This window comes from Rhinoraja longicauda, chromosome 5, assembly GCF_053455715.1.
Source record: "Rhinoraja longicauda isolate Sanriku21f chromosome 5, sRhiLon1.1, whole genome shotgun sequence".
NCBI lineage: Eukaryota > Metazoa > Chordata > Chondrichthyes > Rajiformes > Arhynchobatidae > Rhinoraja > Rhinoraja longicauda.
In genome coordinates this window covers 16,521,227-16,547,824 of record NC_135957.1, presented here as the reverse complement: position 1 = coordinate 16,547,824, position 26,598 = coordinate 16,521,227, and the positions used below count along the sequence as shown (strand labels likewise).

General features: G+C 44.5%; 1 protein-coding gene across 4 annotated transcripts in view; it reads left to right on the top strand.

Annotated features, from left to right (window-relative positions):
• Positions 1–26,598, top strand: part of fam135a (family with sequence similarity 135 member A) — a 98,661-nt gene that overhangs the window by 13,927 nt on the left and 58,136 nt on the right. For 3 of the 4 annotated variants that reach the window (XM_078398974.1, XM_078398976.1, XM_078398978.1), the window contains exons 2-5: positions 17,511–17,608; positions 17,700–17,824; positions 23,739–23,818; positions 25,562–25,701. In XM_078398974.1, coding sequence (XP_078255100.1) covers positions 17,748–17,824; positions 23,739–23,818; positions 25,562–25,701 — 297 coding nt within the window. In that variant the 5' untranslated portion in view covers positions 17,511–17,608; positions 17,700–17,747. The remainder of the gene's footprint in view (positions 1–17,510; positions 17,609–17,699; positions 17,825–23,738; positions 23,819–25,561; positions 25,702–26,598) is intronic. The other variant, XM_078398975.1, reaches the window with a different exon arrangement.

Here is a 26,598-nt window from a genome sequence, read left to right as displayed (position 1 = left end):
AAGTAATTAAAAATAAATAACTGAAATATCACATTTACATAAGTATTCAGACCCTTTACTCAGTAGTTTGTTGAGGCACCTTTGGCAACAATTACAGCCTCAAGTCTTCTTGGGTATGATGCTACAAGCTTTGCATACCTGTATTTGGGTAATTTCTCCCATTCTTCTGTGCAGATCCTCTCAAGCTCTGTCAGGTTGGATGGGGAGCGTCGATGCACAGCTATTTTCAGGTCCCTCCAGAGATGTTTGATTGGGTTCAAGTCCGGGCTCTGGCTGGGCCACTCAAGGACATTCACAGACTTGTCACAAAGTCACTCCTGCATTGTCTTGGCTGTGTGCTTAGGGTCGTTGTCCTGTTGGAAGGTGAACCTCCGCCCCAGTCTGAGGTCCAGAACTCTCTGGAGCAGGTTTTCATCAAGGATCTCTCTGTACTTTGCTCTGTTCATCTTTCCCTCAATCCTGACTAGTCTCCCAGTTCCTGCTGCTGAAAATCATCCCCACAGCATGATGCTGCCACCACCATGCTTCACCGTAGATATGGTATTGGCCAGGTGATGAGTGGTGCCGCTTGGCATTCAGGCCAAAGAGTTCAATCTTGGTTTCATCAGACCAGAGAATCTTGTTTCTCATGGTCTGAGAGTCCTTTAGGTGCCTTTTGGTAAACTCCAAGCAGGCTGTCATGTGCCTTTTACTGAGGAATGGCTTCCGTCTGGCCACACTATCATAAAGGCCTGATTGGTGGAGTGCTGCAGATATAGTTGTCCTTCTGGAAGGTTCTCCCATCTTCACAGAGGAACTCTGGAGCTCTGTCAGAGTGACGATCGGGTTCTTGGCCACCTCTCTGACCAAGGCCCTTCTCCCCCGATTGCTCAGTTTGGCCGGGCGGCCAGCTCTATGGTCCTGGTGGTTCCAAAGTTCTTCCATTTAAGAATGACGAAGGCCACTGTGCTCTTCGGGACCTGCAATGCTGCAGAAATTGTTTTATACCCGTCCCCAGATCTGTGTCTCGACACAATCCTGTCTCAGAGGTCTACGGACAATTCCTTCGTCTTCATGGCGTGGTTTTTGCTCTGACATGCACTGTCAATTGTGGGACCTTATATAGACAGGTGTGTGCCATTGCAAATCACGTCCAATCAATTTAATTTACCACTGGTGGACTCCAATCAAGTTATAGAAACATCTCAAGGATAATCAATGAAAACAGGATGAACATAAGCTTAATTTTGAGTGTCATAGCAAAGGGCCTGAATACTTATGTAAATGTGATATTTCAGTTATTTCTTTTTAATTACTTTGCAAAAATTTCTAAACACCTATTTTCACTTTTTTATTATGGGGTATTGTGTGTAGATTGATGATTAAAAAAATGAATTTAATCCATTTTAAAAATAAGGCTGTAACGTAGCAAAATGTGGAAAAAGTGAAGGGATCTGAATACTTTCTGAATGCACTGTATATGCTGGTTGATACTAATTTTAATCTTCTCAAAATACCAGAACAGATTTTGTGCTTGCTAAGATGCTTGATGATTCAGCAAGGAATTTACCAACCAGAATATCCTTTCCGGAATTTTAAGCAGATTAGTATAAAGCTACCTTTTTATTAGGAGTACTTTAATTTTCTTTGTATTTTGTGTTCTAATTCGCATGTGAAATTTCATAGTCGTATTGCAATAGTTTCCACATGAGCAATTTAAGATAGAAATTGCTTTCATCATCAACTATTTAGTATTCAACAAACTAGACTCTTAAAACATATATATATATATACTTAAAACTGTTAAATAAATTCAAAAATAAATTAAAAGTTTTTCTTAATAATCTCCTTTTCAGAATTGCCCAATTGGCTAAGTAGAAATTCCAGTTCAACACCAGGATCGCAGAGGTGGATTCCTAATGTAATGCTGGGAAATTTCAGCACACTTAGCCTCCACTTTTGGCCTTGTATGGAGTTAAGTGATATATTGCAAAATGTGTCACTGAGCTCAATCTGGATTTACATTGGGGCCATATTCAATTGATGAATGACGGTGTTCATCGTCAAAACCACCAGTCAACTTAGCTGCAGCAACATAACTGGCTTGTAAACACAGTACTCGATATATCACATAATAAACAAACAATTTAATTAATAAATAACCAAATATAGATTATGTTGCAAAACAACATAAAGTCTGAAGTCTCTAATGCCATTAAGTCAGTTTAGTTCGAAGTTTAGTTGGAGATCGTAGTGTTCAATAGCCTAATAGTTGTTAGGAAGAAATTGTTCCGTAACGTACGATTGATAAAATATCTTTTTGCAAGCATACGTTGCTTCATCTTCCATTCATTAGATCTTTGTAAAACACTATAACGTGTACCTTATTTAACATCAAACTTTTCTTTCCCATTACTTCTTCATTGAATTGTACTGACTCCAATTTTCTCAGTTTTAAAACCTTTGTCCATGTACCTAAACCCTTCTAATGCCTTCTCTCGGTCATGATAACCCTTAAGGTTAACCCTTGGAGATAAACCATTGTATCTCCCCCTGAATTCTGCTCCTTTAATTTGAGATTTCTTGTATATGGTGTTCCGCTTACCGTCCCCGGGGAGTTTGTCCCTGCTGCTGATGGGTCCCAGGAACCCCCGTCATCAGTGCTGATCCGCTTGCGGGAGAGGGCCAACATCTCGTCCACGCGTCAACTTTTGAGAAGATCTCCTTGCACTCTACTGCGCCCACAGCGCCGGTCAGCAACCCCGTAGCGACGGTGGACAATATCTACGCCAAGGTACTGGCTGAGTTTCCGGACATTGTCACCCCCAAGTTAGGCCCGGCCAGCCTGAGGCACAGTGTCATGCACCATATACTGACATCGGGCCCACCGCTCTATGCCCGCAAGCTCGCCCCTGACAAGCTCCTCATAGCAAAGGCGGAGTTTCGGAGTATGGAGGATATGGGCATCGTTCGACACTCCAACAGCCCATGGGCCTCCAAACTGCACATGGTGCTGAAGGTGTCCAGCGGCTGGAGGCCTTGCGGGGACTACCACAGCCTTAACGAGGCCACGACCGCCGACCATTACCCTATCCTCCACATACAGGATTTCTCAGCCCATCTGGCCGAGGCTTGGTTCTTCTCCAAGATCGACCTAGTCCGGGGATATCACCAGATCCCCGTGCGACCGGAGGATGTCCCCAAGGCGGCAATCGTCACCCCATTCAGGTTGTTCGAGTTTCTTCGGATGCCCTTCGGCCTCAAGAACGCCTTGCATGCCTTTCAGCGCCTGATGGACACCGTGGTGCGCGGGCTCGACTTCCTGTTTGGACGACATCCTGGTGGCAAGTCGCTCGCGAGAGGAACATTGCGCCCACCCTCGTCTACTCTTCCAGCGCCTCAATGACCATGGCCTCGTAATCAACCCTGGCAAGTGCCAATTCGGCCTTCGGGCCATCAACTTCCTGGGGCATTGGGAGACACGGCAAGGAGCGGTGCCTCTGCCGGACAGGGTTGAGGCAATCCGCCAGTTCCCGCGGGCTGCTACGGTGCGTGGCTTCCGGGAGTTCTTAGGGATGGTCACATTTTACCACCGGTTCGTTCCGGTGGCTGCCAAACTTTTGCGGCCGCTTTTCCAGTTGCTGACGGGCAAGCAACGGGGGACACAGTGGGACGCTGTCGCCACGGCGGCGTTTGAAGGGGCGAAGGAGGCCATGGCTGGGGTGACTATGCTCATGCATCCGTCGGCTGAAGCCGCCACAGCCCTTACCGTGGACGCCTCGGACTTTGCGGTCAGCGGCGTTTTGGAACAGTCGGTTAACGGCCGTTGGCGGCCTCTCGCCTTCTTTAACCATCACCTGAGCACGTCGCTACAGCGCTTTCGACCGGGAGTTGCTCGCATTACACCTCGCAGTGCAGCACTTCTGGTACTTCCTCGATGGCTGTTCCTTCGTAGCCTTCATGGTCCACAACCCCCTCACGTTTGCTTTTGCGACGGTTTCGGATCCTTGCTCCGCGAGTCAGCAGCGCCAGCTGGCGGCTATTTCAGAGTTTACAAAGGACGTCCGACACATCAGCGGGAAATGCAACCTCGTGGCGGATACTTTGTCCCGTCCGACAATTGCAGCCGTGCTTAACCCGGCCTTGGGAGTAGATTACTCCGCCTTGGCGGCGGCCCAGCTGGCGGACGATGAGATGCCGGCGAACCGCACCGCAATCTCTGGCTTGGTGCTTGGGTCAATTGGGTTTCATCCTCTGACGTGTCCACGGGTCAGCCGAGGCCTAAGTTTCCGGCGGCCTGGCGCCGTCGCGTCTTTGAGGTGATCCATGGGCTGGCCCACCCATCCATCCAGGCCACGGTCGCATGGGTGGCCACAAGGTTTATGTGGCACGGACTTCGGAAGCAGGTCGCTCACGGACGTGCATCCTGTGCCAGACATCAAAGGTGCATCGACACATCCGGGCGCCCGTTCAGGACTTTGCGGTGCCACGCCGGCAGTTCGATCACATACATGTGGACATCGTGGGGCCGCTGCCGCCGTCCCAGGGTGTTTCACACCTGCTTACGGTGGTTGACCATTTTACGCGGTGGCGGGAGGCCATCCCACTCACGGACACTTCAACTCAGTCGTGCGCTCGTGCCCTCGTGGCAACTTGGGTTACCCGTTTTGGCGTTCCACTTCACATCACGTCCGACCAGGGCGCCCAGTTCACGTCTGAACTGTGGTCCGCCATGGCCCGCCTGTTGGGGATGCGGCTCCACCACTCGACCGTACCATCCCCAGTCAAATGGGTTGGTGGAGCGGTTCCACCGCTGTCTGAAGGCCGCCCTGAAGGCTCGTCTCATGGGCCCAGGGTGGATGGACGAGTTGTCATGGGTCCTGTTCGGGATTCGGACGGCCCCCAAGGAGGATCTGTCATCGTCCTCCGCGGAGTTGGTATATGGTGCTCCATTTACCGTGCCCGGGGAGTTTGTCCCTGCTGCTGATGGGTCCCAGGAACCCCCGTCATCGATGCTGATCCGCTTGCGGGAGAGGGTCGGCGTCTTATCTCCCATCCCAACGTCGTGGTGTGGCCCCTTCCCATGTGCCACTGCCGCTGATGAGCTGCCCGTACGTTTTTCTTCGCCGAGACTCCCACAGGTTGCCCTTGCAGCGCCCGTATGAAGTTGCCTTTCGCGTGCTGCGGCACGGGACTACTACATTTGATTTGGACATGGGAGGCCGGCGCGAAACTGTGTCTGTGGTTCGTTTGAAACCAGCCCACTTGGACCTGAGCGAGCCAGTCCATGTGGCTCAACCGCCCCGTCGCGGGCGTCCGCTGTCCCGGACTCCCGGAGATTCTTCTGAACCGAGCAAGTTCCTGGGGCGTGGGATTGTATCTATGCGTTCGGGCCACATCGTTTGGCGTTCGGTGCCTCTGGTTCTGGGGGGGGTCATGTGGTGACACCTGGTGGCAACCGAAGGGCACAACGAACCATCAGCTCTAGAGGGCGGCGTCTTGGTGTGGGAGGCGCTAGCCACAGGAGCGGTACCTGAGTTGGTATTTAAGGCCGGGCAACGCCCGTGACTGGGGGAGTAGTAGGGAGCTGTACTGGAGAGAATAAACACGTCTAGTGCACGCAACTCGTGTCCGATTAGCTTTTGGCTGGACTCCTTCGTGTTCCTGCTACAAGCTATTCATTTAAGTTTATATGGGGCACTTTTCATATACCTTGCCATTTACCTTTTCTCCATTTAATGTCTTCTTTCAAGCCCACTTTTTTTTTTGCTAAACCTCTGATCACCACCATCTTTGATGTGTCTTTGGGAAGATTCATTATGTGATGCCTTGTAAAATTTACATTATGTATTTTTAAATTTGTCTCTGTTTTCCTTTTCATTTCTGCAAATTCCACTTCCTTTTTTGACTCCTTTTTTGAATCGGTAATCCAAGATGAAACCTGCAGATGACAATCACACTATGACTGGCAGTTTGAGTAAAGGATCTATTGCAACATAAGTGAGCAACATTCCCTTTTCAAGGGGGATAAAATATCCAAGATATTGATTTACTGTGAAAAATTCTTCATGAATGGTAGATCCTTGTTTTGAGGAGAGTAAACATTTTGCACATTAATGGCAGGAAGTAATCAAATGCAATATTTGACCTCAGCCTCTCATCTGCCTCCTTACTACTCCGGGGGTCTTCCCCACAGAGTAGCGCAAGCAAATCTCCCTTTTAGGATATTGATCCCCTTCCAATTCAGGTGCAACCCGTGCCTCTTGTTCAGAATACCTCTGCCCCAGAAGAAGATCTCAATGATCCAAAAAATCACATGCACCAGTTGCTGAACCATGGATTCATTGGCCTATCCTCCTATTCCAATCCTCATTAGCACATGGCACTGGGAGTAATCCAGACATTACCACCCTTGACATCCTGCTTTTAAATCTCTTTCCTAACTCCCTCTATTCACTTCACAGGATCTTATCCCTTTTCCTATGCAAAATATGTCATAAGTGCTGCTTAATGATCTCTGACTGCTCACCCTCCCACTTGAGTATGTTCTGCAGCCACTCCGAGACATCCTGGACACTGGCACCAGGAAGACAACTCGCCATCCTCTAGTCTCATTTGTGACCACAGGATGTTGACCTGCAGCCGACAAGTAGGACTAGCTTGCTTAACCAACTTGGTCAGCATGGACAACTTGGTCTGAAGCTCGGTAGCTTTGTGCTGTATTGCTCTGTGACTCAGTTTAGAGAGAGAGATCGTGATATTCTGAAGCATATTTGCACTGATAAAGGAGGTGTTAGATGTCTTGGAGTGCAAAAGGTGGAAAAATCCCCAGGAAACTATGGAATATATTTCAGTGCTATGGGAGTCAAGGCAGGAGTCAATGGAGCCTCGGTGGAAATTTTGGCACCTTTGTTAGAAACAGATAACTGGACGATAAGAAATATCATTTTTATTCAAGAAAGGCAGTAGGAATAAGGTGGACAACTACAGGCCGGTGAATCTTCGATCAGTAGCAGTGTAGCTGTTGGAAAGGAATCTAAGGGTCAGTATGTGGAAAGTATCCCTGCTTGGATTAGCATGTGCTTGAACAGCATTTATTTAGAAAGTATCCCTACTTGGATTAGGGAATAGTCAGCATAGCTTTATTTGTGAGAAAACTCCCCTCACAAATTTGATTAAATTTTTCGAGGAGTTAACTGAGCATATTGATGAGAGCAGTGTGTTGGATGTTATCTACGTGGACTTTAATAACATCTTTGACAATTCCGCACATCATAGCCTGGTTCAAAAGGTTAGACTCGCGATTTAGGGCATGCTGGCAAAATGGATCCAAAATTGGCTTGCTGTTAGGAGGCAGAGAGTTTGTGGATGAATGTTTATCTGATTGCAACTCTGTGACTAGTGGGGCACCACAAAGATCTGTGTTGGCACCTTTGATGTTTTTGATATATATTACAGGTGACTCCTGCATTACAGGGGAGCATTCCCAGAAAACTGCCCATGTCGTGACTTTCAGTAATGTGAACCACTATTTTCCATTGAATCCAATAAGTTGTCACGAGTTCCTATGGAATGTTTCTTTTACACAATAATAACCTTGCAATTGTACTGTCTATAAGCAAGGGAATTTTAACACTGGAAACTTGTAGTAATTTTTATTTCTCTAGGTTAGAGGCAAGTTCAGGCAAGAGAATGGGAAGTCTCTACTTCAATATACAGTTTGTTTTATCTCATTACATTATAGCAAAGCAGCTGTTCCTCTCGTTGAAGAACACCATACCCAACAAACCAACTGTGCATAACCTCCAGCCAGTGAACCAACTAGATTATTTCAGTTTAGTACATTGGAATTTATCTTATTCTGCAAAATATGCAGGCAGGAGTTATGGGGAAAAACATAGGAGGTGGAAATTAAAACCAAGCACATGAGAAAAATATAAATTCCTGGTTAGATGTTTGTAAATATGGTTTGAAAACTTGGTTTCGCCAATATTACAGCCCACATATTACAGTATTTTAATAATGAGGTTAGGAATGAGACCGTATTGTTCCATTTGTGCAGGTAGTTGTATTTCTGTCATCGTTTACAACTATCCAGCACATTTTTTCCTTATTCCAATTAGTGCGATTGATGATTAAATGTGGTCTCGTTGGAGCGCTCATGATTCCAACCCGATGCGTGCATATTTGAAACCTGCAAAGAAAAAGAAACAAATCCAGCCAATTATCAGTAGTATTAATTAAATTTCTCCTTTATGCTTTATACTGCTTCAATGAGCCCAATGTTTCCACCTAGCAGCCCTGCAAGGGTTTGGCTAATTCAGAATAATTTTCCATAAAATTCCCACAGTAATTAAATAATGCCAGTACCTGCCTTACATCTTCACTGTTATTGGTTAAGGCAAGTTTAAAATAGCCTGTGTCCCCCCCCCCCCCCCCCCCCCCATCCTCTCCCCCAAATGTGCTTCTTTCCTTGTGATATCTCTACCCCAGCTACAGAACTTGGGAACTTGGGGCTGTCCTAATTGTGCTTCACTAGGGTTTACCTTTAGTCTTGCATCTTGTATTCTTCTGAGGCTTCAATAAAATTGTTTCCCACTGGGAGCCGCTTATCCAATATAGTCTTTAAATGAGACCCCATTCCATCCTGATATAATTTCAAGAACATGTTAGAATTTCTATAAGTGTTTGTCTACCCTGAATGTTCAGTATGTCACAAATTTACTTTTTGCATAGTCTTTATTTTCTCTCTTGGTTCCTGTTTTACCATGGTTATCCTGACTCAGCTTGGTGTGACTCTTCTGAGCCTATCTTTTTTTTTTACAACTTACTTAAAAATGTCAAACTTCCATTCATTAGTAAATCCCTGTTGAAAAAAATAATTGGAGTAGGTTGTGGGCAAAGGCATGTCAAGAAAGTGGGATGCTTTTAAAAGCGTGATAGTGAATATTCAAGCAAGCATGTTCCTGTTCGAGTGAAGGCAATGCTGGGAGGAGTAAATAACTCGGGAAGAAGAGAATATTTGATGCTCTGGTCAGGAAATAAAAGGAGGTATACGTCAGGTATAATCAGCTGAGATCAAGTGTATCCCGAGAGGAGGAGAGAGGTTTGAGGGATACTTAAGAAGGAAATCAGGTGGGCAAAAGGGGGCACGAGATGTCTCTGGCAGATAAGATTAAACAGAATGCAATTTTACAAGTACATTGAATGGAAAAGGGTAACTGGAAAGAGATTAAGACCCCTCAAGAAATTAAAGTGGTCATCTATGTGTGGAGCTGCAGGAGATTTGCAGGGTTCTCAATGAATATTTCTAGTCTGTTCTTGCTGCAGAGAAAGACATGAAGACTAGGGAACTTGTGAAAGTTAATGGTGATCTCTTGAGGATAGTCCGTATAACATTTTAGAAGGTGCTGAATATCCTAAGACATATGAAGGTAGATAAATCTCTCATGCCTGATCAGATATATCCAAGGACACTGCAGGGAGCAATTACAGGAGACCTGGTTGAGATATATGAATCATGGTTAGACATGGGTGAGATGCTAAAAATTGGGTTAGACACTGGTGAGTAATCCTAACATCTGGGCAAGGAAAGTTACTGGAGAGGATTCTGAGGGGTTAGATAATCCCCTCGAAACAGGCCCTTCGGGTTTTGTCTTGGGAGATCATGTGTAATGAATTTGAGTTTTTTGAGGAAGTAACCAAAAAGATTGATGAGGACTGGGCTGTAGACATAGTCTATATGGACTTCAGCAAGGCTTTTAAGGTGGGCTGCTCGAAGTTTAGATCGTATGGAATCCAGGGAGGGCTAGCTAAATGGATACATAATTGGCTTTATGGTAGGAAGCAGAGGTTGGTGATGGAAGGCTGTTTTTCGTACTGGTAGCCTGTGACTAGTGGTGTCTCGGGGATTAATACTGGACACATTGCTACTTGTCATCTGTATAAACATCTTTGATGAGAATCTACAAGCGTGATTAGTAAATTTGCAGTTGACACTAAAATCGATGGTATCGGAAACAATGAATATAGTTATCAAGAATTACAGCTGGATATTGATAAGCTGGGCAGGTGGGCCAAGAAATGGCTAATGGGGTTTAATTCTGAGAAGTAGGAAAAAACTCTACTCCTCCATCCCCCACCAGGAGGGTCTTAAAGCCCTCCGTTTCTTCCTCGACCGCAGAACCAGCCAATTTACATCTAACAATACTCTCCTCCGCCTAGCAGAGCTGGTCCTTACCCTCATCAACTTCTACTTTGACTCCTCCCACTTCCTCCAAATCCAAGGCGTAGCTATGGGCACTCACATGGGCCCTAGCTATGCCTGCCTCTTGTAGGGTACGTTGAACAATCCCTATTCCAGGCATACATTGGCCATATCCCCAAACTCTACCTCCGCTACATTGACGACTGCATTGGTGCTACCTTTTGTACCCATGCAGAACTCATTGAGTTCATACATTTCACCACTAATTTCCAACTTGCTCTTAAATATACTTGGACCATCTACGACATCTCCCTATCGTTTCTGGATCTCACCATCAGTCAAGTCAAGTCAAGTCAATTTTATTTGTATAACACATTTAAAAACAACCCACGTTGACCAAAGTGCTGTACATCAGTTCAGGTACTAAGAACGAACATACAATGGCACACAAACATAACAGCACATACATAAACAATTCACAGCGCCCCCTCAGAGGGCCTCAAACACTAGGGAGTAGAAATAGGTTTTGAGCTTGGACTTAAAGGAGTCGATGGAGGGGGCAGTTCTGATGGGGAGAGGGATGTTGTTCCACAGTCTAGGAGCTGCAACCGCAAAAGCGCGGTCACCCCTGAGCTTAAGCCTAGACCGCGGGATAGTGAGTAGCCCCAAGTCGGCCGACCTGAGGGACCTGGAGATAGAGTGGTGGGTTAGAAGATTTTTGATATGGGGGGGGGGGGGGGGGGGGGCAAGCCCGTTTAGGGCTTTATATGTGAATAGGAGGAGCTTGAAGTTGATTCTGTACCGTTCGGGTAGCCAGTGGAGAGAGGCCAGAATCGGGGTGATGTGGTCCCTTTTATGGGTACCCATCAGGAGTTTTGGACCAATTACAGGCGGGACAGGGATGATTGGTTGATCCCAGTGTATAGGGAGTTGCAGTAGTCTAGGTGGGAGGAAATGAATGCGTGGATGATTTTTTCAATGTCGTCAAATTGGAGGAATGGTTTGATTTTAGCTATGGTACGAAGCTGGAAGAAGCTGGCTTTTACCACAGCGTTGACTTGCTTGTCAAACTTTAATGCAGAGTCAAATATCACACCACAATCACAATCACGTCAAATATCACAGGAGACAGACTAGTGACCGACATCTTCTACAAACCCACTGACTACCATAGCTATCTTGATTACACTTCTTCCCACCATGTTTCCTGTAAAAACTCTATCCCCTACTCCCAATTCTTCCCATCTCCACCCCTTTCTGCAGAGACCGTTCCTTCCTAAACTCCCTGGTCCACTCGTCCCTTCCCACCCAAACCACCCCCTCCCAGGTTCTTTCCCCAGCAACCGCAGGAGATGCAACACCTGTCCCTTTACCTCCTCCCTCGACTCCATCCAAGGACCCAAACTGTCTTTCCAGGTGAGGCAGAGGTTTACCTGCACCTCCTCCAACCGTATCCACTGCATCCGCTGTTCCAGATGTCTACATCGGCGAGACCGATCGTTTCGCTCAACACCGCTGCTCAGTCAGTCTCAACCAACCTGATCTCCTGGTGGCTCAGCACATCAACTCCCCCTCCCATTCCCAATCTGACCTTTCTGTCAAGGACCTCCTCCATTGTCAGAGTGAGGCCCAGCGCAATTTGGAGGAACAGCACCTCATATTTTGCTTAGGCAGTTTACATGCCAGCGGTATGAACATTGACTTCTCTAACTTCAGGTAGTCCCTGCTTCCCCTCTCTATCCCCTCCCTCTTCCCAGTTCTCCCACTCGTCTACCTGTCTCCGACTACATCCTGTCTTTGTCCCACCCCCTCCCCTGACATCAGTCTGAGGAAGGATCTCGACCCGAAACGTCACCCATTCCTTCTCTCCCGAAATGCTGTCTGACCCGCTGAGTTACTCCAGCATTTTGTGTCTACCTTAACTCTGATAAGTGTGAGGTGGTTCATTTTGGGAAGTCAAACCAAATCAGGACCTTGACAGTGAACGTTGCAGCCCCGGGATTGCTGTAGAGCATAGAGATCTAGGAGTACAATACACAGTGCCCTGAAAGTGGCATCACAGTTGGATAGGATGGTGAAGAAAGCTTTGGGCATGTTGGGTTCCTTCAGTCAGGGAATTGAGTGTAGATGTTTGGGTCTATGTTACAGATTTATAGAGTCATAGAGTTCTACAGCACAGAAAGAGGCCCATCGGCCCATCGTGTCCGCGCCGCCCGTTACCAAACACAGTCTAATTTTAATCCCATTTTCCCGCATTTGGACCGTAGCCCTGAATGTTGTAGCATTTCAAGTGCCCATCCAAATGCCTCTTAAACGTTGTGAGTGTTCCCGCCTCCACCACCACCCCAGGCAGTGAGTTCCAGACTCCAACCACCCTCTGGGTGAAAAAGTTCTTTCTCACATCCCCCCGAAACCTCCCTCCCCTTACCCTGTATCTATGTCCCCTCGTTGTTGAACCTTCCACCAGTGGAAGAAGTTCCCCGCCATCTACCTTATCCATGCCCCTCATGATCTTGTACACCTCGATCATGTCCCCTCTCAGCCTTCTCTGCTACAGGGAAAACAACCCCAGTCTGCCCAGTCTCTCCTCATAGCCGAGGCCCTTCATCCCTGGCAGCATCCTGGTGAATCTCCTCTGCACCCTCTCCAAAGCTATCACATCCTTTCTATAATGTGGTGACCAGAACTGTACACAATACTCCAGCTGTGGCCTCACCAGTGTTCTGTACAATTCCATCATTACCCCCCTACTTTTATATTCGATGCCCCGGCTAATGAAGGCCAGTAACCCATATGCCTTTTTAACCACCCTATCCACCTGTCCTGCTGCCTTCAAGGACTTGTGTACCTGTACTCCAAGGTCCCTCTGTACCCCTGTCTTCCCGAGGGTCCTTCCATTCATGGTGTACTCCCTCTCCAAGTTATTTCTGCCAAAGTGCATCACCTCGCACTTTTCAGGATTAAATTCCATCTGCCACTGCTCCGCCCATCTGACCATCTCATCTATATCTTCCTGCAGCTTGCAGATCCCTTCTTCGCTATTCACCACCCCCCCTACCTTTGTGTCATCTGCAAACTTGCTGATCATGCCCTGTACGTTGACATCCAGATCATTTATGTGGATTACAAACAGTAAGGGACCCAACACCGATCCCTGCGGCACCCCACTGGACACCGGCCTCCAGTCACAGAAGCACCCTTCTACCATCACCCTCTGCCTTCTGTCACTAAGCCAGTTTTTTATCCATTTTGCCAAGGTGCCCTGGATCCCATGGGCTCTTACCTTCTTGACTAGTCTCCTGTGTGGGACCTTGTCAAAAGCCTTACTGAAATCCATGTATACCACATCCACTGCACTACCCCCATCTACCTCCTTGGTTACCCCTTCAAAAAATTCAATCAAGTTAGTCAAACACGACCTTCCCTTAACAAAGCCATGTTGACTATCCTTAATTAACCCTCGATCCTCCAAGTGAAGACCGATTCTGTCCCTCAGAATCTTTTCTAGCAGCTTCCCCACCACCGATGTCAGACTCACCGGCCTGTAGTTCCCAGGTTTATCCCTACTGCCCTTTTTAAATAATGGCACCACATTAGCTATCCTCCAGTCCTCCGGTACATCCCCTGTTGCAAGAGAGGCTCTGAAAATTTGTGCCAGAGCCCCCGCAATCTCCTCCCTTGCCTCTCTCAGCATCCTGGGATACATCTCGTCAGGGCCCGGAGACTTATCCACTTTTATGCCTACCAGAGCCTCCAGCACCGCCTCCCTGTCAATAGCAATATGCTCAAGAACATCACAACCCTCCTGCTCCATTTCTAAGTCCGCATCGCCCTCCTCCCTCGTAAAAACAGATGCAAAAAAATCATTTAAAACATCTCCTACATCCTCTGGCTCCACACACAGCTTTCCACTATGGTCCCTGATGGGCCCCACTCTTTCCCTCGTTATCCTCTTACCCGTGATATACTTATAGAACACTTTGGGATTTTCTTTTATTTTGCCCGCTAGTGCTATCTCATGGCCCCTTTTTGCTCTCCTAATTTCTTTTTTAAGAACCGCCCTACACCTTCTGTATTCCTCTAATGATGTCTGTGCCTTAAGTTCTTTATGCCTTCCAAAAGCCCCCCTATTTTTTCGAATCAATCCTACTATATCGTTCGACATCCAAGGTTCTTTGGACTTGTTTGTCCCACCCTTGAACTTTAGGGGAACATGCTTCCTCTGTACTTTTTCAATGATTCCTTTGAATGACTCCCACTGTTCTGATGCGTTCCTCCCCACGAGAAGCTGATCCAACTCCACCAGGGCCAACTTCTGCCTTATCAGATTAAAATCAGCCTTGCCCCAATTTAGAAATTTTCCTCTTTCCTCTGGTCCCTCTTTATCCTTTTCCATTACCACCTTAAATATCACTGAATTGTGATCACTGTCACCAAAATGCTCTGCCACTGACACTTCAGCCACCTGTCCGGCCTCATTTCCCAAGATTAAGTCCAATACCGCCCCCCTCCCTTGTTGGACTTTCAACATATTGGCTCAAAAAGCCCTCCTGGATGATCTTTAGGAACTTTGCTGACTGCTGCTGATTGCTGCTTCTGCTGCTGATTGCTGCCACTGCTGCTGATTGCTGCCACTGCTGCTGATTGCTGCCACTGCAGCTGATTGCTGCCACTGCTGCTGATTGCTGCCGCTGCTGCTGATTGCTGCCATGCTGCTGATTGCTGCCACTGCTGCTGATTGCTGCCACTGCTGCTGATTGCTGCCATGCTGCTGATTGCTGCCACTGCTGCTGATTGCTGCCACTGCTGCTGATTGCTGCCACTGCTGCTGATTGCTGCCATGCTGCCGATTGCTGCCACTGCTGCCGATTGCTGCCACTGCTGCCGATTGCTGCCACTGCTGCCGATTGCTGCCACTGCTGCTGATTGCTGCTATGCTATCTTTGGTTTCCTCTCACACTCCAAAGACGTGCAGCAATAGGAATCATAGGGACAACACTTTGACACAGTGGATGGTAGATATATGGAACGAGCTGCCAGAGCAAGTAGTTGAGGCAGGTAGAATAATAATATTTAAAATACATTTGGACAGCTTTATATAGATAGGAAAAGGTTTAGAGGAATATGGGCAAGGCGCCAGCAAATGCGATAAGCTTAGATGGGGCATGAGATTGGTCGAATGCGATGACTTGACTTAGATTAAATTGCAGGGAAATCAAGGACTGTGGGGAAAATGCTGTTGAGGCCATGATTGCATCAGCATGATTTTATTGAATGACGTGGAAGACTTAGATTGGTCCTGTTTCTTATGTTCTTATGAAACGCTTGCAAAATTTATTTCTTGCTTTAGTTTGTTTCTTTCTTGTATCAAATGTTGCTGATTCTGTTAGTTTGCCATACGTTAACTTGTGGAGTGTCTTGCAAACGCATGCTCTATATTTAGACATCCAGTCCTGATCGCATACAGGTAATTCTACTATATTGAAATAGTTGTATTCATGAAAACATTCAGTTATAAAAAAATGTTTTATAAAAACCAATGGAGTAAAGAGCTTCAGTTTTGCAATAAAAAAGTTATTTCCTGTAGGATTTAAAAATATACATATTTCTAATAGCTGTTTATTTTTGTTACTGCAAGCTAGAAATATTAATGGCTGTTTGTTGCATTATTAAATATCGTATCGTTGCGTAAGTGTCAATAGAAGTGATTTGCTTATCAATTTCCAGTGGCCACCTGTGGTGAAATGTACCAGCTCTGTTCTTAAGAAATTATGGGCTCTGAATATCGCAGGGAGATTACAGGGAATCACTTTACTTTTCTAAATCACTTTACTTTTCTAAGCCATTTGTTTCTCCCCAAGACAGATTTTTTTTAACTTGTCAATTTCCATTATAAGTTTTAAATGATTCTCTGGATCCTGATTTGATATTGTGTAATAACTAATTCGCTCCACGTAATATAAATAGTGTTCCATATTCATTCAACTGATCATTGCTCACACTGTATCCAATTTGCGTTATGGAAACACGCGTTGTAGCAGAACTACGTGTACTCTGTTGCACTCGTTAATTAACAGATGTATGTTTGTGCCGCTTCATTTGCTCCGTTCTCTTTATTCCTTCCTTGTACATTGTTTTAATCAACTGTGTATTTTTATGTGCACTCAAAGACGTACAATTAAAAATATAGATTGCAGCTGAAAAAAACTGCTGGAGAATTTCTTCAAGTTAGGCGACATCCGTGGATGGAATGGACAGACAACATTTTGGGTTGACAATAGAGGGGAGATAGCTGATAGAAAGGTATGGTGAAGGGGTGGGGCAAGAGCTGGCAAGAGATAGGTGGATCCAGGTAAGAAGGAGTTGATTGCTAGATGAGTCAGGTGAGGGAGAGAAGGGTGGAAATAGCAAGCAAGGTTAAACATGATAAGTGAAAAAGGGTGCAATTGGTGGAATCTGAAAAGAAAAGAAGTGAAATGTTGATCCAAAAGGAGAGATGGTGAACAGAAGGGAACAGGTTGATTTCAAGTTTATTTGTCTTCAAGTTGCCTCATTGTTAACCTGTCTGAATTACCTTGTGCAGAAAGAATTGCAGCCGTTTATACTTTTCTATGCGCTTAAAATGCAGGTCTGATGCTTATAATTATAGTTTGGAAGAGGTTGAGCAGGCTAGGACTCTATTCCTTGGAGCACAGGAGGATGAGGGGTGATCTTTTAGAGGTGTGCAAAATCATGAGAGGAATAGATCGGGTAGACGCACAGAGCGTCTTGCTCAGAGTAGGGGAATCGAGAACCAGGGGACATAGGTTTAAGGTGAGGGGGGGAAAGATTTAATCAGACCCTGAGGGGTAACCTTTTTACACAGAGTGGTTTGTATGGGACGAGTTGCCAGAGGAGGTAGTTTAGGCAGGTACTATCGCAACGTTTAAGAAACATTTAGACAGGTACATGAATAGGACAGGTTTAGAGGGAAATGTGCCAAACATGGGTAGGAGGAGACTAGTGTAGATGGGACATGTTGGTCGGCATGGGCAAGTTGGGCCGGAGGCCCTGTTTCAACACTAAGACTCTATGACTCTATTCAATTGAACCTATATATTGGACACCAAAATTAATGTTTTCCAGAGCTGAGAACAATGACGGGGTGATGATACAGTTGGAGCATATTAAAACAAGCAAATGGAACAAAAAATTATATTTAATAATCTATCTAAGTAATTATATTCATTATATACATAGAATTTATGGACGAGCTATTGTTTCTTGTTTCATGAGTGCATTAATTGAAAAGGATATAAATTTAGCCATGTTTATCTTGTTCCAGCAGTTTGAAATGTGCTTATAACAGGAAAACCATGAAGCATCAAAAAGAGAAAGATTGTTGGCAATATCCATGATGTCGTCAAAAATGACTAAACCAAGGTAAACTATATTAGAAGTATTTTCCTAATTCTAAAATTGTTGGATGTTTTATTTTCTTTCTTTGCTAACCAAAAATATTACTCTCTTACAGATAATCATGGTGCTGTCCTAATGTTTTGGAACTTTCTAAAATAAAAAGATGACCGAAGTGCAAGCCACAGTGGAATTCTCAGTGGAATTACACAAGTTTTATAATGTGGACCTTTTCCAGAGGGGGTAAATACTCTTTGGACAACATTTTTTACTTTGGTTCTGGATATGATGTTTGATCTTTAAAATTTTACTAAATGAATTAATTGCTACAGTGAGCAAATGAGAGGTATCTTGATATAAATATAGTCAATGGCCTGTTGCAGTGGTGCTAGAATCATTTGGATTAACAGTTCTTTACCAAGTACTCAATGTCAAAATTGGAGCTGTTACTAAATAGAAGTCAGCAAATACTAGGTTTGTGCTTTATTATGTTTCATCAGATATTTTCAATGCATATATTTCAAATTAATCATAGAAATAACTTACTAAACCTTTCTCATCTTTTTGCACTATCGCCCTGCTTTTAAAGCTCCCAATTCAACGCATCTTCCAATTGAAGAAATTGAGACTGGCTTTTGAATATACAGTGCCCTCCATAATGTTTGGGACAAAGACTCATCATTTATTTAATTAGTTGCCTCTACTCCACAATTTGAGATTTGTAATAGAAAAATCACATGTGGTTAAAGTGCACATTGTCAGATAAACACCGTAATGTTTGGGACACAAGGCTTCATAGGTTTTTGTAATTGCTCAGATGTGTTTAAATGCCACCTTAATGCAGGTATAAGAGCTCTCAGCACCTAATCTTTCCTCCAGTCTTTCCATCACCTTTGGAAACTTTTATTGCTGTTTATCAACATGAGGACCAAAGTTGTGCCAATGAAAGTCAAAGAAGCCATTATGAGACTGAGAAACAAGAATAAAACTGTTAGAGACATCAGCCAAACCTCAGGCTTACCAAAATCAACTGTTTGGAACATCATTAAGAAGAAAGAGAGCACTGTTGAGCTTACTAATCCCAAAAGGACTGGCAGGCCAAGGAAGACCTCCACAGCTGATGAGAGAATAATTCTCTCTATAATAAAGAAAAACGCCCAAACACCTGTCCGACAGATCAGAAACACTCTTCAGGAACATTGGCCTCTAACTTCAGATAGTCCCTGCTTTCCCTCTCTATCCCCTCTCCCTTCCCAGTTCTCCCACCAGTCTTCCTGTCTCTGACTACATTCTATCTTTGTCCCGCCCCCTCCCTTGACATCACTCTGAAGAAGGGTTTCGACCCGAAATGTCACCCATTCCTTCTCTCCCGAGAACCTGCCTGACTCGCTGAGTTACTCTAACATTTTGTGTCTACCAACACTCTTCAGATGTGGATTTGCCAATGACCACTGTCCGCAGAAGACTTCATGAACAGAAATACGGAGCCTACACTGCAAGATGCAAACCACTGGTTAGCCGCAAAAAATAGGATGGCCAGGTTACAGTTTGCCAAGTACTTGAAAGAGCAACCGCAGTTCTGGAAAAAGGTCTTGTGGACAGATGAAACAAAGATTAACTTATATCAGAGTGATGGCAAGAGCAAAGTATGGAGGAGAGAAGGAACTGCCCAAAATCCAAAGCATACCACCTTATCTGTGAAACATGGTGGTAGGGGTGTTATGGCCTGGGCATGTATGGTGCTGAAGGTACTGGCTCATTTATCTTCATTGATGATACAACTGCTGATGGTAGTAGCATAATGAATTCTGAAGTGTATAGACACATCCTATCTGCTCAAGTTCAAACAAATACCTCAAAACTCATTGGCTGGCGGTTCATTCTAAGTAAGACAATGATCCCAAACATACTACTAAAGCAACAAAGGAGTTTTTCAAAGTTACAAAATGGTAAATTCTTGAGTGGCCAAGTCAATCACCCGATCTGAACCCAATTGAGCATGCCTTTTATATGCTGAAGAGAAAATTGAAGGGAACTAGCCCCCAAAACAAGCATAAGCTCAAGATGGCTGCAATACAAGCCTGGCAGAGCATCACCAGAGAAGACACCCAGCAACTGGTGATGACCATGAATCGCAGACTTCAAGCAGTCATTGCATGCAAAGGATATGCAACAAAATACTAAACATGACTACTTTCTTTTACATGACATTGCTGTATCCCAAACATTATGGTGCCCTGAAATGGGAGGGGGGGGAACGGGAACTATGTATAAACACAGCTGTAATTTCTACACGGTGAAACCAAAATGTATAAAAAATACCCTTTAATAAAATCTGACAATGTGTACTTTAACCACATGTGATTTTTTTTCTATTACAAATCTCAAATTGTGGAGTACAGAGACAAATAAATAAATTATGGGTCTTTGTCCCAAACATTATGGAGGGCACTGTACACAGGTGCTCCTCAACTTATGATGGGGTTACGTTCCGAGAAATCCATAGGAAACCGAAAATATCGTAAGTCGAAATGCATTGAATACACGTGATCACGTGGCCGGAAGCGAGCTATGGGTCGCTGCCGTTTGCACCATCGTAAAGATGAAATATCGTAAGTCGAAGCATCGTAAGGCGGGGAGCATCTGCAATCCTATAACCAGCTTTTAATGAATGTATGAAATATGAAGCTGGTTACTGTTTTTTATTCCATCCCGTAGAAAATCATTGGCTTTGTATTGCCATCTCCAATAATGACATGAAACAAATTTCACTACACTACACTAATCACTACACTAATTTTCTGACCCACATTTCAGCAGCAAAGATTTTGGGTTGTTCACAGTCACAATAGTTCTTTGTCAACACGCAGAGTCTGTTTTGACTATCCCAGCTCAAATACCATTGTGGCATGTTTTAGTTTTGTTTAAATAAAATGTTTTATTTTTAATCTGGAATTATTTTAATTTTGGAATGGTGAATAATGTAACAATATTGTTCAATGGTTTCATTATTATGTGTACCAGGTGCAGTGAAATACATATTTTGCATACATCTCAGCACGACTATCCCAATACATCAACACAATCACCCCGGTCAGTACAGTATGCACAGAACAGCCCACTGAGTCCAAATGCAAGAGACTCCATTTTACAGTCCCAGCTGCAGCTGGCCACAAAGCCCGTTGCAGACACCGTCTCCATTTCGGACTTTCCGCGATTCGATATCCCTCTCCATTCCTGACCCTCTTCAGCCTTTGTTCCCCCGAGGGGTGCCTCCCACAGCCAACCTCAAGAAAGCAGAAGGTAAGATTCCCCCTGGTTCCTCTCACCAGGCCCTTTGTCTGCCGCCATCGCCACCTCCCTCCACCTCTTCTCCAATTCCCGGTCCATGGGGTGAGATGGGGCTGGGCTCAGCGGCCAAGCGAGCGAGCCTGCGGTTGGGATGCAGACTTTGCACGTCGGGCCACTGGGCATAGCCAGTAGCCCTCCAGCAGCCCTCTCCACTGTCGTGGTTCTACACTGCTTCCCGCTGCCGCGCCACTTACCGATCCGACTTCCTTCTCTCCGGTCTACGGGGTGGGCACAATCCGGGCTCGGCGGCATCCTCTCTGGACTGGTTCTTGTTGCCGCGGCAGCAAGTCAGGCCTGTTGTCGGGATGTGACCTTCTGTCACGTGGCCCGTCGGAAATAGTCTGAGTGACAGTGACCACAGAACTAGTGAGTTGTCATGAGATCAATCTGATTCATAGGTGAAGAAAGTCCTGAATATAATTCATTCTTAAAATTCCTCTGACGTGGCCAGAAGATATGTACAGATACAGAAGACACAGAAAACAATCCTGGTAAATGGGATAGGCTCGCAACAGATCTGGCAGCCCAAAATTTGGCATCCATGCAGCACCATGGATCATCAAAAACAATTGAAATGTATTCTATCGCAATTTGTGAGTCAGCATATCTCTCACCTCATCATCACAGGAATGTTTCAATGAGGAGTATAGAAAAAGCATGTTGGAAATAGAAACTAACTAATAATTTAGGTTTGAAAATTTGCAGTAGAATAGGAGCAAATAAACACACAAGTTGCCAACATTTTGCAAGCAGCAGAACAAGATTAAATATGAATTAATTCAAGATTCAATGTTGTACTTAAATTAGATTTTGCTGTAGACTGCTGGTCCATATAAATAGATTAGCACTACTGCGATCTCCTGACGTTTATAGAGTCAGACAGCACAGAAGCAGGCCCTTCAGCCCAACTTGCCTATGCCAACCACAATACCCCATCTACACTAATCCCATCTGCCCATATTTGTCCAATATCCCTCTAAACATATCCAATTCATGTGCCTGTCCAAATATCTTTTAAATGCCGTTATAGTACTTGCCTCAACTATTTCCTCTGGCAGCTCGTTCCACATACCCACCACCCTCTATGTGGAAAAAGTTGCCTTTCAGGTTCCTATTAAATCTTTTCCCTCTCATCTTAAACCTGTGTCCTCTGATTCTTGATTCCACTACTCTAGGTAAAAGACCTTGTGCGTTCACCCTATTTATTCCCCTCGTGATCTTATACACTCCTATATGATCACCCCACAGTTACTTGTGCTCCCAAGGAATAAATTGCTATCCTGCGCAGCCTTTCCCTTTCGCTTAAGCCCTCAAGTCTTGGCAACATCCTTGTAAATCTTCCATGCACTCTTTCCATCTTAACAACATCCTCCACAAAGCAGAGTGACCAAAACTGAACATAATACTCCAAATGCAGTCTCATCTTGTACAACTGTAACATAACATCCCAACTTCTATACTCAGTGCCCTGATTAATGAATGCCAATGTATCAAAAGCCTTCATTACCACTCTATCTACCTTTGACACAACTTTTAAGGAACTATGTACCTACATTCCTAGAGCCATATGCTCTACAGAACTCCCCAAGGCCCTGTCATTGACTGTGAAGGTCCTGTCCTGGTTTAATTTCCCAAAATGCAGCACCTTGCACTTATTTACATTAAGTTTTATTAACCATTCCTCGGCCCACTTTCCCAACTGATCAAGATCCTGCTGTAATTTTTGATAACCATCTTCTCTATAATATCACCCACTTTAGTGTCATTTGCAAACTTTCTAATTATGCCTTCTACATTCTCATCCAAATCATTGATATAAAACAAACAGCAATGAGCCCAGCACCGATCCCTGAGGCACAGTTTGGGGAATCTCCGACCCTACAGCCTACATAAATGGTGAATTTGGGACCTGAAAGCGCCAGGGACAGCCATGGTAAGAATAAAGCACTGGGGACTCTGCATTATCTGCTCTACTTGTTAATGGCCTGATTGTACTCATGTACAGTATTATGTAATTTATTTGGATCGCACCTAACAATGGGTTTTCATAGTATCTCAGCACATGTGACAATAATAAACCAATACCAATCTCATCAAAGACCCACACCACCCTTGCTACACTTCCATTAACACTACTACCATCAGGAAGATCGTATCGGAGTCTGAAAACCATGACCACCAGGCTTAAGAATAGTTTCTTTCCAGCAACCATCAGGCTCTTAAACATCACACAATACTAATCTCAGCAACTATGATCATCTATGGACTGTGTCGTCCATACGGTTTTTGCAGTTATGGTTACCTAGTATTATAGTTATCAATGTTTTATATTTTTGATTTTTATATATTGTGTGTTGTTATTTTTATATATTGTGCATTACAGGCCTATTAAGCTGCAGCAAGAAAGAATTTCATTGTTACTTGTTGGTGCAAATGACAATTAAACAGTCTTGACTCTGTTGACTTAAGCTTGTGTATAACGTAAACAATGACTTAACCAAGTTTTTATGTGAATTGATTTTTATGTACATGATGTACTTTTGGATTCTAAAGCACTATATAAGTATAGATGAGTATGCTACAAAGTAAGGGGTCTAGTTGGAGTGCTACTTTTCAGGAACAAATGATATTTTTCCCTTTTCTGATTATTAAACAGCCTGATACAGATTTTCAAATAGGAAATTATGACTGAGTACCTAATGATATAATCCAATTAAAGTTTCTTCACTCATTCTGTAGTTACAAAATTAATTCTGATTCCTGTATTTACTAACATTTTAACAGAACATATCATTTATTCCTGCAGGTTTTACCAGATCCGTGCAACAATGAAGCTGCCTCCCAGAGTTCTTCACAAATTGGAGGCAAGTCTACTGAATCCAGCAGGTAGGAAACAGCTATAAAGGTTTTCAAATTGAAAATGATGTTTGCAGTGTTCAAAATTGTTTATCCCAAATTACAGCACAGCATGATATGAGCATGACATAGAACTCGACCTTCGAAGGCGAAAGAAACTCTGAAGTCTTGATAGATAGCTACTCCAAGAGCGTTCCCCAAGACATAATACCTCTGGCGCAAGGGTTCTATCTTCGTGCTACTTGGTCAGAGGCTAACATTTTTAATGATGCCTGGCTAATTTGACACTTAAATAATAAGTACATGCATTTATTTTGAAAGCCTTTCATATTTTCCATATAGTATTTGAATAATTTTGGACGTGATTGACTAATGTATTTTTGGGAAGAAATACTTAAAGTGGAGACACAAAAGACTACCGATGCTGAAGTCTGCAACAAAAACTACTTACTGGAGGAACTCAGGAAGTCGAGCAGCATTTGTGTAGGCAAAGATGTGGTCGACATTTTAAGTTGAGACTCTGCATTAGTGTAAAGGGAAAATAGCCCTTACAGAGGTGAGAGGGAGGGGTGAGTCAGGGGCTGATGGATGATTGGTGGAACCAGATAAGGGAGGGATGATGAACAGATGGAAACAAATGGGGGAAGGGAAAGGATAGGCCAAGGAGAGGACCCACGTGGATAGATGTGTGGGCGATGGGCAGATGGAGCCAGGTGGGAGAAGAGAACAAATCCAGGTAATGGGTGAGGGAGGAAGGATTACTGGAAAAGGTGAATAAAGGGAAAAACGGAATTCGACCGCCAATCACATCTTTTCTGCTCTTAGGTTATTTTTGAGATACTGCCTGGAAACAGGCCCTTCAGCCCACCGAGTACACGCTAACCAGCAATCTAGATTCTGTTGTGATGTTAGATAACCTTCTTCACTCTCCACCACACCACCAATTTTGGTATCATCCACAAACATATGTTTATGATAAACCTCCTTGGATCCACAGCTACCATAATTATTCCTCCTACCTTGTCTCCTAAGGACATAATCTAGATCCACTGGGAAAGTTGGTAAAGGAATGGCAGATAGAATTTAACTCGGACAAGAGTGAATATCCTGCTGAAGTACTGCCATGATATCTCTTCTGAATCATTATCGTAACTTCCCTTCCTCACTTACCTTCACCTCTTTTCCGCTTGAGGGATCTGTACTCCAAAACATTGAGCTACAATTGAGCTTCATGTATACAGAATCTCTAGCTGTTCAACCCCCCCTTCTGCTTGATTTATGCAAAGACTATTAACTTGTTTCCTCTGTGTGCAACGGTTGTGGAAACAGAATTAATCAAGGACATCAAAAGGGAATTGAGAGAGAATAGTTTGCTGGACTAAAGGGAAATACCAGGGTAATAGGTAGATTGATAGATTAGTTCTACCAGGAGGCAACATGGATGTGATGAGATGAAAAGACTCCTTCACTGCTGTTGCAATTCTACAATTCTTTCCACCTCCTGGCTATTAAAGCTTATTACATCAAAAGCAGATGCTGTTTATCAGCACTAAAAGGAAAATAGCTTTCAAATTTGAAGCATTCGGATACTCTCATGAGTGGAAAGAAATATATCTTTCATTAAAGAAACGACTGCACCATTACACATTTCTGGTATGTTATATGAAAATATAGTCAACTTAAAATTCCCTTTGAGAACAAAAGTCTCCTTGAATTATATCGTGCTGCTTTGAAAAATTTGCTGGCTGATATTCTTTTTATTTTATTTTCCAGCTTCTGAACTTGCCTTTCCTGCCGCGGTCCAAGATTGTACAGCCTGCAGTAAAACCTTTCAGATTCTTTATAAAAATGAAGAGATTGGTGTTAATGATGTGTTACTCCTCAAAATTAAAATGTTGCTTGATAGCAAAAAGGTAAAAAATAAATTTAATTTCAGATGCTACTTCACATTCAAAATTGCAATATTGAAAAGTTTGATTTTTTAATAAATACTAGCAATAATACAAGTATTATAAGTTTTATTTATGACTAGACAAAGTGGACCCATTGGGCCCAAACCTCTCCTGCACTGGTGCAGCACCCTCTCCCCTCCTCCCCCCCTACCCCCCTCCATAGCCCCTCCACCCTTCTCCTCCTACACCCTCCTGCCCAACCCCTTCACTCGTCCCTCCACCGCTCCCCTCGCTGCCCCCTCGGCCCAACCGTGGAGCCGTTGCCAGGGGAACGGTGGCGACTGCATGGACCCGTTGCCGGGTGGGGAGTGTCTCCCAGTGCCGTGAGTGGGCGAGAGTGGACAGGGAGAAGGCTCTGACTTTGGCCCCATTTCTCGTGCGGGCTGGGCGTAAAGCCGAAGCCTCTCCTGCAGCTTGACTGCGATCGGCGGGTCGGCCACCTTGTTAGACCGTCTACCACGTGCTGCACCATGGGAGGAAGGTCAGGCACGGGGCACGCCGGGACGGGCACCGGTCCTCCCGCTGGTCCTCCTGGGGAGGGGGGGGAGTGCATTTATTAAAGTTTATTAGGTAAATTGTTTTTAAAAAGTAACAAAAGTGCGTTTATTCCATCCACGGGGGAGTGGTGAGTGAGGTGGACGTATAATTGATGCGCTATTGTGTACCGTTTTGGCTGTGTCAAGCCCCAAACTATATAATGCACAAACAAACAGAGTTTTAGTAATATACTAGACCGTGGACCCGTTGGGCCCATTCCTCATAGAGGGGGACAGGGGAGGGGAGAGGGTGTCACTGACCTGGGCCCCGTGGCGCCAGCACTACAGCCAGAGCGAGCCGTGAACCCAAAGCCTCTCCTGT